Here is an 18,319-nt window from a genome sequence, read left to right on the forward strand (position 1 = left end):
AAACAAAAAGAAACGGAGGGAGTAATATAAAAGAAAATGTAAAGAATATTTTAAAACACCAAAAAAGGAAAACGTAAAGAAAAAAAATTAGAAAGAGTATTTATTTATTTATTGCTGATTTAGTTACATTAGATACATGCAGCCAATAGAATATGTTCAACCCATTAACATTCCTGTTTCTTTTACTTTCTTATTTGTCTGATGATGGAATTATGCAATTTTTGGTGTATAAATAGTAGGGCTAGTTAGTTGTCAAGTTGGGCCAGGTTTGTATTTGGGTTGATAATAAATGGATAGAATCTTACTCCGTATTTATTAAACGAGCTGAATTGAAAAAGGACATCATCTAAGAATATGAGATGTTTCTAACAAAATATCTAGTCGACCTGCATTTTCTATAAGATATCCCCCATTCATTTAGGGTACTTCGTATTTTATAAGCAACCAAAAACTCGAAGATGTGAGTAAGTAGTGTCCTTTTGATAAAGGATTTGAGTCGGAGATTTGTAATCAAGGACATTAGAGGGGAGGATACTGGGAGAAGGTATGTACCATTTCTAAAGCATGATGCCAAAATGTGGGGGGGGGGGGGGGGGGGGGGGGGAGGAGAGGCATGGCAAAGTAAAGTACGAACAATAATATTAATCGATTTAATTTTTTGTTCGATTTTTTCATTTTGAGGAGATGTATAAGGACAAGAAAAGCGGAAAATCATGCCATGTTGTTCATCAAAAATATGGAACGGACCATTATCACATTCATGGCCATTGAAAAATTCTTCTTTTTCAAATTGAGTTTTGATATATGTTGAATGCAAATGGATGGGAAAAGTTTGAAAACCTGAGATTTTCTAGCAATTAAAAAGTCCACAAGAAATTGCTATAGTTATCTAGGGAAAGAACATAATTTCGATGGATGGATGTACTAATAACGGGAGATATATGTCCACAAATCACCGTGGACAATATCAAATGGCATTGTACGTAGTAAATGATAGAGAGTCGTAAAAAGGCATTTTAACTAATTTACCCAAAGGACAAGAATGACAAGAATTTTTCATAGCCTTATTACATTTGATAAAATTATTAGTACAATATTTCTAAGAATTACATGTCCCAGTGACCCAACCGAAAATGCCAAACATCTGGAGAAACTGCAGTAAAGGCGGAATAAAGTGTAGATAATGATTGTGGCCGGAAAATGGTGTTGAAAGGATAAAGATCCCCCGTTCTCTCACATCTCATGAGGTTGTTCCCCGTTCGCAAGTCCTTCACGGAAAACCTAAAAGGATCAAATTCAACAGAAACCATATTGTCAGTAGAAAACTTACGGACATAAATAAGGTTTTTGATGTTCGAGTTTGAGTGCATGGAGTACATTAGTTAGGGTTAATGCAGGGTTTGTTTGGGTAAGGAAAGTACTACCATAACCATTAACTGGAATCATGCTAACATTTCCAACAATAATCGCATTATTATTTTTGCTCAATTGAAAATAGTACGAGAAAGTAGCCCAAGAGGATGTCATATGAGATGTTTCAACGGTGTCTATATATGTACCGATTCTCAACTGGTTGGTGAAATGACATAGTATGCACGGCTTGATGGGTATCCGTTGATGCATAACCAGTAGACGGAGAAGCACTTGTGAAGTAAGAGTGTTGAGGACGTGCACCTAAAACACCAGCATGATGGTGCAGATGTCGTGGGGGAGGAGGGCAATATTTCCAGCCGGAAGAATGTACGGGCAAGGAGGAGTAGCCCAAGGTTGTGGACTCCATTGCGTTTCCCATAGAGGAAACTGACACTATGATGGCGCACCAATGTACTCTTGTTGGTCAGTCTGTTGAAGCTGTTGGTTACGACCTCCATTGCCACCGCCTTCATTTCCACTACAGGGTTGTTGCGGTGGTTGTGCCCGTTGTGGCCAAAGTTATTTTTCTTTCCCTTATTATTCGAATTATTTGAATTGTTCCTGTGGAATTAGTGTGCAGCATTGGGTTGTCCATGACTAGCAGAATTGTCAGTAGTACGTAGAATGAAAACGAGCATAGTCAGAACTGTGGTGAGAGATCTATTGTAGAGGGAGTGTTCTTCGAACTCAAGCATAGTGCATATTTCTTCAAGGAGGGGAAATAGAACACAACGTTGCACCGTCAAACAGAAGGATTTATATTCATTCGTGAGTCACTAGAGGAGGCGAAGCACCATTCTGTTTGCCGACACCGTAGCATCGACGTTGTGAAGGTTTTCAACAAGCATCTTAATGCGGGTATAATATACCTTCACACCCAAAAACTGCTATAATTGATATTGGTGAATTAGGTGTCTAGGTGTAAAGCCCTAGTATACTTGTTACTCTGAAACAAACGGATGAATAATAGTGTTGAGAAGGTCATTAAAGATGGTACCATATATCCATTGTCGAAAGATGTCGTCGAGCCGCTGCCAAAGAGGTTTGGCGCAGCTTTCTATTCGTTAGAAGTTGTCTTAGTAGGAGACAAAGTGGAAGGAGGAATGATATGTTCAATAACCTGATTGGCTTGGCAATGGAGTTGGAACAACGTCGACCAAGTTCTATGTACCCTCATAATCAAGAATAATTGGGATGCAGGTCTTCATAGTTGCAACAATGGTTGCGGGATGAAGCTTGGTGACATCATCCCATGGAAGAGAAGATAGAGGGAAGAGAGGAAAGGAGATGATGGCGACTGCTAAGGTTGGAAAAAAACCTAAACTCGTGATTCCATGTGAGATTGTCGTGCTTTCTCATTGATTTTATGAGAATATGTAAAAAACCATATTAGCGTTTAGCTAAGTCTAATATAGTAATTACAAACTAATTACCATAAAATTAATTTACATTAATTCTATAAACGACCAGTTTTGTCCTTGCAATTTACTATCACAATATTGAATGAATTCGTCTTTTGTGGATTGTGATTTGTGCATGCTATGAAAACCCACACGCAGAAGTGTCCACTGGCCCAAACTCGGACCGAACCAGATAATTAAGATCATATAGAAGATTGAATTTTGAAAATTCATGACCAGAGATCGAGTCGGAAAAGCCGGTCTAAAACATGGACCGGAATTGACCAAAGATTAAAAATTTAAAAATTCAAGACCAAGAGATCGGACCGAACCCCAAGCAATCTGAAAAACTAATCCTAAACCCATACCAGGTCGATTAGGACCTGGTTGTATAAAAAATTCAATACTTACTTTGAATTTTCTCAACAATATATGATAAAGAAAGATAAAATAAATATAGAAAATTATTATTCAACAACTTTTTTTAAAGATAAAATTAAAGTTCTATAATATAGTAATCTTTCCAACATATTAAAGTAGAAAATTAACTTTTTAGGTGGCTTATATTCATATTTTTTAAGAAAAAATCGGTCAAGTGTAAACCGATTTTCAAAGGGTTTGGACCGGATCAGACCGGATATCTAAAAATAATATCCTTGTACTCGGATATCTAACCGGTTATCCATGGTCTGAGGTCGGTCCTGTCTGGCCGAGGTTTTCAACAGCCGATCTTTGCACACCTCTACCTGCATGTGATCGAGTTGAGACTATTTGTTCTATATCATAAACCTTTTAAAAGCAAGATATGCTTCTTTAGAACAATGTAATGATCCTCATGCCCCTACAATCCTTCTTCAAAAAATTCCTATTTCTTATTTTGACGGATTTACCATTAGGCATATTCTTCAACCCTCACTCTTCCAATCGTAGAAATTACTCCGTAAACAACAAGAAGTTTTCCAACATTTTTCCTTCTTTACGCTGAAATTTCATCCTAATAAATCACAATTAATTACGTAACTTTTCAAGATGCATTTTAAACAATAAATTTATGATAGACCTTTCCATTCCATCCATAAACTCTTACCTTTTAAAATCACTTGGTTAACTACAATGGGAAGAAGAAGAAAATTGGTTGTGGGTATAAAAACTAATTACATCCATAAACTCTTACCTTTTAAAATTCATGCATTTATAAATTGATTAGTTAATTAATTAATAATTTTAAAATCACTAAAAAGCTTTCAATGAAGGAATGAATGAATAGAATGAAACCTTATGAATTAACCTTTTCAAATTCATCCATTTATAAATTGATTAGTTAATTAATTAATGATTTTAAAATCACTTAAAAACTTTTCAATGAAGGAATGAATGAATATGAATGAAACCTTATGAATTAACTATGTCATTGATTTTGAAGCTTGAAGGAAGTTAGAGAGATAATGAAGGTGAAACATTTTCCATAAATCTTTATAGCCTCAGAAAATTTTATTTTTTTTATATAAAAAAGGAAAGGAGATGCCACGTGTCATAAGGAGATGCCTTGGCCATAAGTGGATTTTAAAAATAAAAAGAGGAATAAAGGGAGGAGATGCCAAATGTCACCATGTCATGAGTGGTTTGAGTTTTTAAATACTAGGTATTGATTGATTGATTGATTGATTGATTAACTTAAGTGACTTGGATTAACCAAGTTAAAAATGGACAACTAAGATTTTTTATATTTAGTATAGTCGACAGTAACCGTCGACTACGGTAGATTTTTTAATGAACAATAGTTTTAACGTTGAAGGTCCTTAACTACGTACTACGTAGTTATGAGTTGTACTAACCTCCATTTTTCTGTGTTCTACTTCCTCGATTTTTCTAAAATCTATTGACATTAACGTGATTCAAATAAACCGACCATATTGAAGAGGAAGTTGTTTCATTTTAAAACAATTAACGACCAAAATTTTGGTCGGAAACGTGATTCTGCGACTAAACATTAACGACCACAATTACAATTTTTTTTTACCAACTAAAATGTAGTCGTAAAATTTGATATCAACAACCACCAACAATGTAGTCAGAATTTACCGACTAAATAGGTGGTCGCTAAAATAATTTGGTCGGTAAAAGTGATCGGTAAATTTTTTCAAAATTTTGTTTTGGTCTACTTATTTCACGACTATTAGATAGTCGTAGTTTACCTGTAAAGTAGTCGTAACTTACCGACCACAAAGTATTAGTTGGTAATTATTAAATTTAACGAGCATCTTTTATTTAGTTGGTAAAACCAAATTTTACCGAGTACTTTTCCTGTGGTCGGAAAAATCAGTCGTAAAATGAACGTTTTCTTGTAGTGAACATTTCCAACAAAAAACAAGGAGATTATATGCATTATCAATTACTATTAGGAAGAGAGAGATAGAGATCGCCTAGAGTATGATAGAGTTCCACAAAATGAGATACTTCGTACTACGTATGAGATTATGAAAAATTACTTAAAACAAATTCAGTAGAACTTAGAAAAACGGAAAAAGAAACCAAGAGTAGAACTATTGTACTGTAGTATACTCCCTCCGTACCTTAGTACTCGACCTGTTTTGATTTTTTGCACTATTCACATAATTCACTTTGATCCTATTTCATTTCTAGTATATGAAAATAAATGTTAGTATACAATATATTGTTGGCTTCATCTTAATATATATTTTCAAAATATAATATTTTTATAAGTTTTTACAATATGTAGTTAAAGAAATTGGTGGTCAAAGATATACATTGGCAAGCGTGTCCGCTCAAAACAGATCGAGTATTAAGGGACGAAGGGAGTAGTAATTAGCCCCCCAAGTCCCCAACTAGACTAAGCTAAGCCAGTAAGCCATCAGCGCATGCATAGAGCAGCCAAAAAGGACATTCATGCCGATTCCAAAATATCCATACAATATTGTCCTTTAAAACATCAATAGTTGAAAATCTTTTTACTCGAGTACTGTCCTCCTTTTGTTATAGGTATATCGAACTGTGATTTTTGGTATCAAATGGATGAGAAATTTATATTGAGATTGTCATAATTGAGATGGTAGATAAGACTGAGCGATGTCCTTCAATATTGTTTAAAGAACGTCGATCAAATTCCCAAAATGCGCCACTTTTTAACTTAATTCTCACCATACCGTCCACGTCGGCATTAAAACCGGTCTTTTTTTTTTAACGAAGCGGCACTAAACCGCTATCTCAGGTAGCGGTTGACTTAAGTAAACCGCTATCTGAGATAACGGTTTATAATCACTATTTATAAATGGTAAAAAAAAAATTAAGCGCGTCAAGTAGGGGTCAAACCTAGGACCTTTTGCTTAGGCAATAGACGCTCTATCCATTGAGCTACAGACACTGATGTTGATAAGTTAAATTTGGTAATGTTTATAATTAATATTAAGAAATGGTAAAAAAGAAATAAGCGTGCTAGGTAGGGATCGAACCCACGACCTTTTACTTAGAAACTCACTCTATCCACCACTGAGCTACAGACACAATTGATGTCACAAGAGGTTACTTCTAATTTATATTTCTATTTAAACTGTAATTCATGTTAAAAATAATTTACAAAGCAAACCGCCATCTGAGATAGCGGTTTTGTTTTGAAGCAAACCGCTATCTCATATAGCGGTTTATAACATTGAACCGCCATCTGAGATGGCGGTTTGCTTTAAAACGAAACCGCTATCTCATATGGCGATTCAATGCTGAACCGGAAAAAAAAAAATTTACTTCTCTCCCTTGCTTACGTGGACGGTATGGTGAGAAGTAACTTAGAAAGTAACGTATTTAGGGAATTATTGGATATTTATGCAATATTGAAGGAAATCGCTCGACAAGACTACAAGAGTACACAGTTTATGTGCATGGTGCACCAAGAGAATTTAAATACATTATGACATTATGTTATAAGAATATGAGTACTATTTATAGTTTTAGTAACTAAAGAATACATTAGTATATCGCATATTCTTTTACCTATGCATTTGTGTGTTTTTGGGTGCAACATGTTTATATTTCACATAAGCCTACAAACTGGTTATACTTATAGCACGTACTTTCTTTGATGAAAGATACCGTACTTGATTTCTTCAAACATTGAAGTACAATTGTGTATCGTTCAAATGTCCTGTAAACTTCCAGTAATATAGGAAACATTCTTTCATAAAAACATGGCATTATATGGAATCTCCATTTAAAAATATTTGACATATTGTGAGAGAGTATATACTCATTAGATTACGGAGGAAATCAGGGGAGAATGTGTAAACATTATTTCCATTTAAATACTTGTGTTTCTTCCCTCCATATCCTTCATAAATCAAACTCTCTCTTCTAACTTCAGCTTCTTCCTCTTCTCAGTGGAAGAATACATGTGAGTTAGAAGAGAAAAAAAAACCGAAAGGAACAAAAAAAAAAAGAAAAAAAAAGGAGACACCGATTATGGTTCAAGGACAACAACTTGAAGTGCTAAAAGCACTTGATGTGGCGAAAACGCAATGGTACCATTTCACAGCAATTATTATTGCTGGTATGGGTTTCTTCACTGATGCATACGATTTGTTTTGCATCTCCTTGTTGACCAAGCTTCTTGGTCGCATTTACTACAATGTTCCTGGATCGGCTAAGCCAGGGGCATTACCTATTAATGTCGCTGCTGCTGTGAGTGGAGTAGCCCTTTGCGGTACTCTAGCAGGCCAACTCTTCTTCGGTTGGCTCGGAGACAAGATGGGGAGGAAAAAGGTGTACGGTATCACCTTGGTTATGATGGTTTGCATGTCTATTGCCTCTGGACTCTCCTTTGGGAGTACTGCCAAGAGTGTCATGACCACCCTTTGCTTCTTCCGCTTCTGGCTTGGTTTTGGTGTTGGAGGAGATTACCCTCTATCCGCCACCATCATGTCCGAGTATGCTAACAAGAAGACTCGTGGAAGCTTCATTGCCGCTGTCTTTGCTATGCAAGGCATGGGTATCTTGGCTGGTGGGGTTGTTTCCCTAATAGTTGCATCCGCGTTTGAGGCTAAATTCAAGCCTCCCCCTTACAAAGTCAATGCTGTTGCCTCCCTCCCACCAGAAAGTGACTATATCTGGCGTATTGTCCTTATGTTTGGAGCATTCCCTGCTGCTACAACATACTACTGGCGTATGCAGATGCCTGAGACTGCTAGGTACACCGCCCTCGTGGCCAAAAATGCGAAGCAGGCTGCTGCAGACATGTCTAAAGTCCTTAAGACTGAAATAGAAGCTGAGGAGGAGATGGTTGACAAAATAGGTAAAACTCAACAAAACCAATTTGGGCTATTCACAAAACAATTTGCTCGCCAATATGGTGTTCGCCTCCTAGGAACCACCAGTACTTGGTTCTTACTCGACATTGCATTTTACAGTCAAAACCTTTTCCAAAAGGATCTGTTTACCTCTGTTGGTTGGATTCCACCAGCAGCAGAAATGAATGCTATCAGGGAGGTGTATATGGTTGCAAGAGCTCAAACCCTGATTGCTCTTTGTGGAACAGTCCCGGGATATTGGTTCACTGTTGCTTTCATAGATGTTATTGGAAGGTGGTGGATCCAAATGATGGGATTCTTTTTCATGACCGTTTTCATGTTTGCCATTGCTTTCCCCTACAATTACTGGAGTAAGAAGGAGAATCGTATTGGGTTTATTATAATGTACGGGCTCACCTTCTTCTTTGCCAACTTTGGTCCAAATGCCACCACCTTCGTGGTGCCGGCTGAGGTCTTCCCGGCTAGGTTGAGGTCTACTTGCCATGGTATATCTGCAGCAACTGGAAAAGCTGGGGCTATAATTGGAGCCTTTGGATTTGTGTACGCCTCACAAGATCCTAATCCGGCAAAGAGAGATCATGGTTATCCAGCAGGTATTGGAAAGAGTAAGTCCCTTATCGTTCTTGGTGTCATCAACTTTATTGGTATGCTCTGCACATTGATGGTGCCAGAATCAATGGGTAAGTCTCTTGAAGAATTAGCTGGTGAGGTCGAGGTGGACGATGTTGAGGAGGAGCGCAAGGAATCTGCTTGATTAGTACTACATTGACTAACTTGGTGCTCTTGCCTATTGCGTTATTCAACACTTCTATTGATTATTTGGTTTTTGTCACCATATATTTATTTAATTTGCATTATCAATGGGTTATGTTGTTTGTATTGATCGCCAATGTTGATTTGGGTTCAAATAGTTTTCGCATTTAATTTTTGTTGTGTTTCGAATTGAATTATTTATTGGATTTGCTACTAAATGTAGCTGATGAAGCAATGAAATTATTATTTATGACCATTATGAACGTTGAGGTTCGTTAGCTCATCTTTTCATAAATTAGTACCCTCTTACAGGCCCTAGCTTCAAGGTTTGTTCATCAGTCCGAAATCAAATCAGATTGGATCATATTGATATAGTCGAACAAAATATGAAATAAAAGAAAATTAATCACAACGCGCAAACACAGTGCACACTGTGATTAAGTTCTTGAACATTTTCTAGCTTTTTAACAGCATTAGTAGTCCGAAAATGTTACTACTAAGTCATTAAACTCTTGACCCATGTTGACCAAAGATTTTTTGTAGCGTTTAAGCTACTCATTAGATAGATTTTTGTAGCGTCTAAAATACTCATTAGATAAGTTGCATGCCAATGGCGTTTTTTTTAGCTAGTGATTGTTCAAGTCATTTTCTGAATTACTACCTCCGTTTCAAATTGATCTTTACATTTTTCGTTTTAATTTGTTTAATAATTTTTTTACACTTTGTTTTATTTCATTTTTGGACTTAAAATTTACTACTTTATCCTTCTTACCCTTTTTACACTTTGTGTTAGGTAGTTAGTATTCTTGTATACCTAGTTGCAACTTTTCTTTTGAGTCCTATATATTATGAATGTAGTAACATGTTTAAACAAAATCAGGTGTATTATGAATCTTGTTGTATGACTTTGAACAGGTTTAATATTATAACATTGACAGGCTTCATACGATATTACATGATTTATATAATTTCGTATAAATACAGACAAATTATAGCCTAATTAAACGCTTAAATACAGGTCACAAGTGTAGTCACTAATTTAGTGACCGCCATGGCAGTCGCTAATTTAGTGACGCCCTTAGCAGTCGCTAAATTAGTGACTGCCTTTGCGGTCGCTAAATTAATGACTGCCAAGGTGGTCGCTAGTTTTGTCAGTAAATTTTAGCGACCGCCTTCCAGTCGGAGTTTTCTTAATTACCGTCCAGGTGAATACTGACCGCCATTTTGAGACCGTTGGCGGTTGGTAAAACTTTTACCAACCGTTTTTCGCGTTTTACCAACTACTTTTGGCGGTCGGAAATTAATCAATTTCTTGTTGTGCACCCACTTTCTCTTATTTTATTCATTTTTTTTTCTTCTACTCACCCACCATCTACACATTTATCTTTCTTTGTCCATGTTTTATTATATTAAACCAACTTTTCCATTTTTGTCTTAATATTTATGCAAATAATAACCATAAAGATCTTTAGGAGGTAGTAGTAGATATATTATGAATTATTGTACATCATTTAGAAACTTTAATCGAGAATCACGTGCATTTAGATCTAGTAGATATAGAGATCATGGATCTCATTTCCTCTCGCATTGAGATACTAGTTGAATGAACTACTAACTAGGGTGTTTCCCCTCCGCCTTAGCTTTTGTATAAATATTTACATTTTGGATTGTAATGAACCACTTTATTAAGAATTGGATACACTCAAAAGCAAATGCCAAATGGGTAGGTACATTTATCTTTTACGGAGTAGTTAAATGAAATAATAGTGTGAGAGGAGAGATATATGGAGTCCACAAACCAAATAAGATTGACACAAACAAATAGGGACATCCATTAATGGTAATATGTGACAATCTTTTAGAGATGTATGTAGTTGCATTAATTGTGAAAACTGAAAAGTATTAGTGTGAATGATATATTACCTCAACTTTTATTGTTCTACTCACTTTCAATTTGTTCTATTTTTGCCTACAAATTTACTACTTTACTATTTTTTCACCAATATTTACACATTTCCATTCACTATTTCTTACTTTATTTATTTTTTTCCGTAAATATACCCATCTTTTTACTACATCTCCATTACATTATTCATTTTTCTTACACCAATTACACTACTCCTTTTCCACATTTAACTAGATACAAGAGTTTACGGTAAATAAGTCGATAAGGATCGAGTCGGAGGGAGTACTTAATTTACCGAACACAAAGAAAGTTGTACGTTTGCGCCCTTAACATGTATTCGAAACAACTTATCGAAAAGCTTCTTTGAAACCAAATATATACATATCTAAAGATATTTCAAGAAATGTGGATCCAAACTAATTATTGGAAGAGAATAAAGAACAAACAAGAGTGATTGAAGCTCTATTTCCATCATGAAATATCAGTCGTGAACATTCCACTTGATAAATTTACAAAGGGACCCTTAATTACCTACATGTGAGTTAGCCTAAGTATTAAAATTATAGCGTAGTGGCACTAATCGTTATGAAACATGAGATGTGAGTTTCACTTATTGACAAGGAAAGAGAGATGAATTCATTTTACTCTATAAGGTTAAGGGGAGTTGGACTACTCATTTTATGGCCATACAATATAATTAACTTTAAGTTGGAGTATGACGTAGCCCTTCCAGTGAGTATGACGTAGGTCCATTTTATCTGATGCCCTGGTAGTTTACTTATTGATTAAGATGTTTAATTACTAATAGTTTAACAAAAGATGCCATAATTGAAACCATCAAACAGGTACCGCTGTACGTAAGGCTGGACATGCAAGTTGTATGTTATGTACTGTAAAACCACGAGACTTTCCAGTTGTGGAAATATTCATTCATACAAACATGCACGTAAACCCCATAAAATATTATTTGACTTATTGTGAAAAAGTATATGCCCATTAGATTACGGAGAAGATTCCAGAACAAATTGTAAACAACTAAACATGATTTCCATTTAAATACGTCTTTCTTCCCTCCCTTTTATTCACAAATCAAAATATCTCTTTTACTTCAACTTCTTCCTCCTCTCGGTACTGGTTAGTGGAAGAATACATGTGAGTAACAAGAGGGAAAAAAGAAAAAGAACAAAAAAGAAAAAGAAAAATAAAAAAAAGAGACACCAATTATGGTGAAAGGACAACAACTAGAAGTGCTAAAAGCACTTGATGTGGCCAAAACGCAATGGTACCATTTCACAGCAATTATCATTGCTGGTATGGGTTTCTTCACTGATGCATACGATTTGTTTTGCATCTCCTTGTTGACCAAACTTCTTGGTCGCATTTACTATGATGTACCCGGATCGAGTAAACCTGGGGCATTGCCTATTAATGTCGCTGCTGCTGTAAGCGGAGTTGCTCTTTGTGGTACTTTAGCTGGCCAACTCTTCTTCGGTTGGCTTGGAGACAAGATGGGAAGAAAGAAGGTGTATGGTATCACCTTGGTTATGATGGTTGCCATGTCCATCGCCTCTGGTCTATCCTTTGGGAACACCGCCAAGAGTGTCATGACCACCCTTTGCTTCTTCCGTTTCTGGCTTGGATTTGGTGTTGGAGGAGATTACCCTCTATCCGCCACCATCATGTCCGAGTATGCTAACAAGAAGACTCGTGGAAGTTTCATCGCCGCTGTATTTGCTATGCAAGGCATGGGTATCTTGGCTGGTGGGGTTGTTTCCCTTATAGTTTCATCTGCATTTGAGGCGAAATTCAAGCCTCCACCTTTCAAAGTCAATGCGGTTGCCTCACTCCCACCAGAATGTGACTACATCTGGCGTATTGTCTTGATGTTCGGAGCCTTCCCTGCTGCTACAACATACTACTGGCGTATGCAAATGCCTGAGACTGCTAGGTACACCGCTCTTGTGGCGAAAAATGCTAAGCAAGCTGCAGCAGACATGTCTAAGGTCCTCAAAACTGAAATAGAAGCCGAGGAGGAGATGGTTGACAAAATAGGTAAAACTGAACAAAATCAGTTTGGGCTATTCACAAAAGAATTTGCTCGCCAATATGGTGTTCGCCTCCTTGGAACCACCAGTACGTGGTTCTTACTCGACATTGCATTTTACAGTCAAAACCTTTTCCAAAAGGATCTTTTTACCTCTGTTGGTTGGATCCCACCAGCAGCAGAAATGAATGCTATCAGGGAGGTGTATATGGTTGCAAGGGCTCAAACCCTAATCGCTCTTTGTGGAACAGTCCCAGGATACTGGTTCACTGTTGCGTTCATAGACGTTATTGGACGGTGGTGGATCCAAATGATGGGATTCTTTTTCATGACCGTTTTCATGTTTGCCATTGCTTTCCCTTACAATTACTGGAGTAAGAAGGAGAATCGTATTGGGTTCATTATAATGTACGGGCTCACCTTCTTCTTTGCCAACTTTGGTCCTAATGCAACAACCTTCGTGGTGCCCGCTGAGGTTTTCCCCGCTAGGTTGAGGTCTACCTGCCATGGTATATCCGCAGCAACTGGAAAAGCGGGGGCTATCGTAGGAGCTTTCGGCTTTGTGTACGCCTCACAGGATCCTAATCCAGCAAAGAGAGATCACGGATATCCAGCGGGTATTGGAAAGAGTAAGTCCCTTATTGTGCTTGGTGTCATCAATTTCATTGGTATGCTCTGTACTCTTATGGTGCCCGAATCGATGGGTAAGTCTCTTGAAGAATTAGCTGGTGAGGTGGAGGTGGACGATGTTGAGGAGGAGCGCAAGGAATCAGCTTGATTCATGAATTACGTACTAAAGTAACTTGTACGAGAATGTTTACCGTACAACCGGTTATATATCTTGCAAGGTACAACCAAAACTTTTTTTGTCCATATGTTCACAATATTACAACACTTGGATAAAAAAATAGTATTGGTTGTATCATACTAAAGACACAATGGGTTGTACATAAAAAATTGCCTAACATGTACTGTCTATTAAAATGTATTTACTATTTTTGGAACATCTTGTACTCTTTCCTTCTATATTCACTTTTTAAAATAGTGAATAAAATACTTGTAATAATGAAATATAAATTTTTCGTAATTTTAATTTCTTATTTATATGCATAATAGTTTTGACGTTCGTGCGATACACGGATAATTTTAATACTTTTTTGTACTATATATTATTTTTATTTTTTTAGTGGAAGTTATTTCGTGTTGTATTTGGAATTATTATAATTTTTTTTGTGGATGATTGTTTTCTTTATTCCATCACAAGAATGTATGATGGGTGATTTATAATTCAGATGATTGTCGATATTCGATTTATAACATCGACGGTTCTATCATGTTTTTGAGATTCTAATAAATCGTTATGCTTAAATAAAATTGTTACTCGCCTTTTGTATGTGAGTACTCTTCATGAGATTCATCCCATAATGTTTTTGCAAAAATTGATAGAGATAATTATTATAAACTTTATAAAAACTTTAGTAGTACATAGTACTACATCCAAGAGAAAAAAATATTATTGATCATGAGTTAGGTAATTAATAGACGAATTTATACATTTAAGAAAATACAAAATCCACACCATATAATTTATTGCAATAGTGACAATGTCACAAACAAACAATTCTTTATTCATTTAGGCTACATGCTAAATGTAGATACTCTTCTAGATTTTTTTACTCCACAATTGTTCATGATCAACTCTGTCGCGTATACCAAAATAAATGGTCGATATTTAATTAATGGGCTTCTGTCTTCGTTTCTGAAAGGAAAAAAAACCTAAAACTAAAATCAAATTTTGCAAATATATTGGTTTTGTTAATCTACGAAATTCTTGAAAGGTTACACGTAGTAAATCCAATGTTTTACGGAATGAAACCTTGATTATATGAAGAGTAATACCTACACATAATTTATTACTTAAGACGTGATAAACAAACTATTAGAGCTCATACCTTGATTATTCTTAAAATATACTGTGTACTCCTTATAAGTTAATACCCTACATGATACATGATGCGCTCCCATTATCTTTAATAATGGGGCACACACAAGTGATAATATTTTTCTCCACTTGACTCAATCCTTTGGCACTACACTAAGTATAGTAGCACGGGGGTAATTAAGTGAGGGGTTAAACTCTTGGGGATCAAACATTTTCTACACTAGCAAGGGACATGCACTCACTAGACACTTTACTTGGTCACAACAATCAATCTTGACTTGTTTGCACAACTTGTCACTAATTGTACAAACGAGGGGTAAAACCAATATAAAGGAATAAGACTAAGGACGAAGAGAGATTCCACCTAGTATAGCTATGGAAAGTCAAGGTCTCTCTACTCTACTCAAGTATGGTCATTTGGTGGATTAAAAGTAAGTATAGGGAGCATTGTACACTGCTACAATCCATTCCCACCCGATGGTCACGGTGATTGGTTCAAGAATCTAGCGTTATGTTTTTAATTTCCTACCTAGGTTCTCAGGGTCATGGTGACAACTACGTATATATAAATGAGGCTCAGCACACACTATAGCTACACTCTTAGGGTCAACAAGAAGAGCGGGCGCTTTCCCGTGTCAATAGGGAGAGTTTCCGGTGTCAACGCGCGGCTCCGCGCTCAATGCCTATTTAGGAGAACAACTATAGCACGTGAATTGCACTTTGCCTTGGGTTTGGAACAAGGCAACAAACAAGCAGGGCATAATCCTAGGCCACATACAATGCAATCTACGATCAATCTAAGGTATCTAGCAAGCAATAGTTCACTTAAGCTACCTAACATGCTCACACACCCATCTCAAGCAAGGACATAATCCCACAACAACTAACAAAGCCAAACTCAACACCAAACTAACACACACAAATAGAGAGAAACCATTCATGCCATAATTCTACTAGGGGTCACCCAACCCCTTGGCCAAAACTAACTACTCACACATAGCTACACTCAAACCATATAGATCTAAGTAAACTACACATGAAAACATGATTTTACGATTTCGAGTAAGAACTTCAACCTAGAATATGTAATTGGGGAAGTACACCAAGAACAACTACAAAAAGTAATATTCAACCAACAATAATACAAGGTAATAAAAGCTGGAGTTTAATAGAACAAAGTAATATTCATGATCATCACACCATGAACGATAAGAGTGAATCTCAATTATATAAGGGAAGATGTGAGGGTAATTTCGTAATCACACTTTTGGTGTCCCCTATGGAAAGACAATAATACCCTCAGTTAATTCACAATTTAATTAATTAATGCCCCTACTAATTACAAAGTTTAAATTACTACTCCATTAATTATAAAAGGCAAAAGAGAGTGTTTAAGATTTTAAGTTGATAATCAATCTCTTATAATTACGTTAAATTATTAACAAAATATTGGTGAGAATATTAGTTAATTACCGAATTATTATCTTTTCGTTTTTTTTAAGTTTTCAATCTATGCATCATTTGCGTTAGTTTTCAAACTATAATCGTGCATAATTGTCTCAACAAATTTGGTGGATCTCAATCTATCGTTTCGGTTTTTAAGTTTTCAACTTACGCCTTTTGTTGCTATAGATCTTTCATACCATTTTCTTAACTATTTGATTAGTTACGAAGTCTTGAAATTGGTATTAAGAAATTGGTTAAGATGCTTTCAAAAGAAGAAAAAAAAAGAGGCCGGTAACCATTTTACGATAGTAAATATTAATTTCTCAATGTCGGCCTACATGCATTTTTAAAATCCATGCACGCATCGCGTACATAAAATACTAGTATAATTTAAGTCAAGTCATGACTCACTAGGGTTACGATCGACATAAATTGAAATTGCAAAGTAACTTCAATTAAACTTAAACAACTTGAAGAAGGATGAGTGACATTTATGTCAAGACTAATTTTTTGATTATTTTCTAGGCTATTCTCCTTATTTTCTTCTATTTTAACATTTTTATTTATATTTTTTAGCTTAATTAGGGTAACTAGTGATTTTCATTAATTTTTAATTTTTAATTTTATAATTTATTCACTTTCTTTGTGTTAATAATTTTATAGTTGTATTAGTTTAGTAAATATTCGTAATTAAATTTCTATCATAAATCATTTTAGTTACTTTTTATTATTTATATATATTATATTTTTTTTTTTATTACGCGTCCCATTTCTCCCCTAGGACTTTTATTATTTGATGAGTGTAGGTGATTGATTGAGGTTCAAGGCCCGAGCACGAGGTCGAAAATTTGAGATAGTTTAATAAGTCAACACACGTGAATTAATAAAATTGAAGCTTGATTTTGTTCTTTGAAGGCTTGGAACCCTGACCAATTGCTTCCCAACCAAGCGTTACCAAACACCATTTCCACACCGCCACCAACAACACCCAACAACCACCAATGGCACCATTAGCACCTCCAAGCCAATCAACTAAATATAGTGGGTTATAAAATGTAAAACTAATTTTTAGGTGTGGGTGATGTCCTATACTACATAAATTTTAGGGAAATTCTCATTAGTACACTTTTATTATTGGCTTTTACCAATAGTACACTTGCTTTTAATTATATTGCCAATGATACACTTAAACTATTAAATTTGTTATTGTCTGGACCCTTTTTCCACTAAATAATTTAACCATAGTTAATTACTGGGATTAAACAGAAAAAAATAAAAAAAATAAAACATAACATTGATGAGATTAACGCATAAACCTAAAAAGTAAAAACCTCATCTTCCTCTCTTCTCCCCCTGCCATCCAAAAACCTAATTAAAACTACACAGTCTACAATATTTGGAATTCTAAAACTTTAACAACAAAATCATCGAGAAATTATTCAATTTCACCTCAATTGTTGATACCAGTTGCTATTTTTTTTTTTTTTTTTTTTGACATAGGCTTAATATTGCATAATAAACGTTTACAACTACAAAAACAAGATTACAAAACAAACTATGAAAAAACAACAATAAACTGAAAAGGCAGCAATCCCTTCGTTGTTGGATCCTCGGTTGTTGATATGACTTTGTTTACACCGCCAATTTTCCAATAGCGTGCCAAAGACATTTTTAGTGGGTTCCTTTGAGAAGATTGAGTTGTTGGGGAAGTAAGCAATTGAAGGCTCCCTTATAAACCTGTGACACTTTAAAACCAAGGAAAGAAGCGAAAGAGTGGTAACGACACAAGCTGGTTGCGAAAGGCTTGTGAAATGGTCACAAGCAACCAGAGTCACTAAAAGTGACTCGAAAAGCATGCTATGAACCCCCATAAAATGGGGAGCAACGTTCAAATAAAAGGTTTTGAAAGTGACAAACAAAGTTGTCGCTAACCTAAAATGAGAATTAACTTTAGTTAATCTCAAAGACCAACTGACAACCAACACCCATGTTAACCAAAACCCCCTTCCACACTGGTCTTCCTTCCCTGACATAAAACCCAGAACATAGCCTCCAAAACTATTAACACCACACAAGGACATGCCTCCAGAAACTGAACAT

The 18,319-nt window shown here is 35.7% G+C and overlaps 2 protein-coding genes across 2 annotated transcripts; both read left to right on the forward strand.

Moving 5' to 3' along the window:
• Positions 1 to 7,211: 7,211 nt before the first annotated feature.
• LOC110802011 (probable inorganic phosphate transporter 1-3) lies at positions 7,212 to 9,131 on the forward strand. The gene has a single exon (XM_022007438.2). The coding sequence runs from the start codon at positions 7,284 to 7,286 to the stop codon at positions 8,880 to 8,882; it is 1,599 nt and encodes a 532-aa protein (XP_021863130.1). The 5' UTR covers positions 7,212 to 7,283; the 3' UTR covers positions 8,883 to 9,131.
• Positions 9,132 to 11,876: 2,745 nt separating this feature from the next.
• LOC110779251 (probable inorganic phosphate transporter 1-3) lies at positions 11,877 to 13,924 on the forward strand. Its single transcript, XM_021983780.2, has one exon. It carries the CDS (start codon positions 12,011 to 12,013, stop codon positions 13,607 to 13,609), a length of 1,599 nt encoding a protein of 532 aa, XP_021839472.1. The 5' UTR covers positions 11,877 to 12,010; the 3' UTR covers positions 13,610 to 13,924.
• Positions 13,925 to 18,319: the final 4,395 nt, after the last annotated feature.

This window comes from Spinacia oleracea, chromosome 3 (assembly GCF_020520425.1).
Source record: "Spinacia oleracea cultivar Varoflay chromosome 3, BTI_SOV_V1, whole genome shotgun sequence".
NCBI classification, from domain to species: Eukaryota; Viridiplantae; Streptophyta; class Magnoliopsida; order Caryophyllales; family Amaranthaceae; genus Spinacia; species Spinacia oleracea.

Coding starts and splice junctions, on each gene's coding strand:
- LOC110802011 (XM_022007438.2), top strand. CDS start 7,284: ATGGTTCAAGGACAACAACTTGAAGTGCTAAAAGCACTTGATGTGGCG.
- LOC110779251 (XM_021983780.2), top strand. CDS start 12,011: ATGGTGAAAGGACAACAACTAGAAGTGCTAAAAGCACTTGATGTGGCC.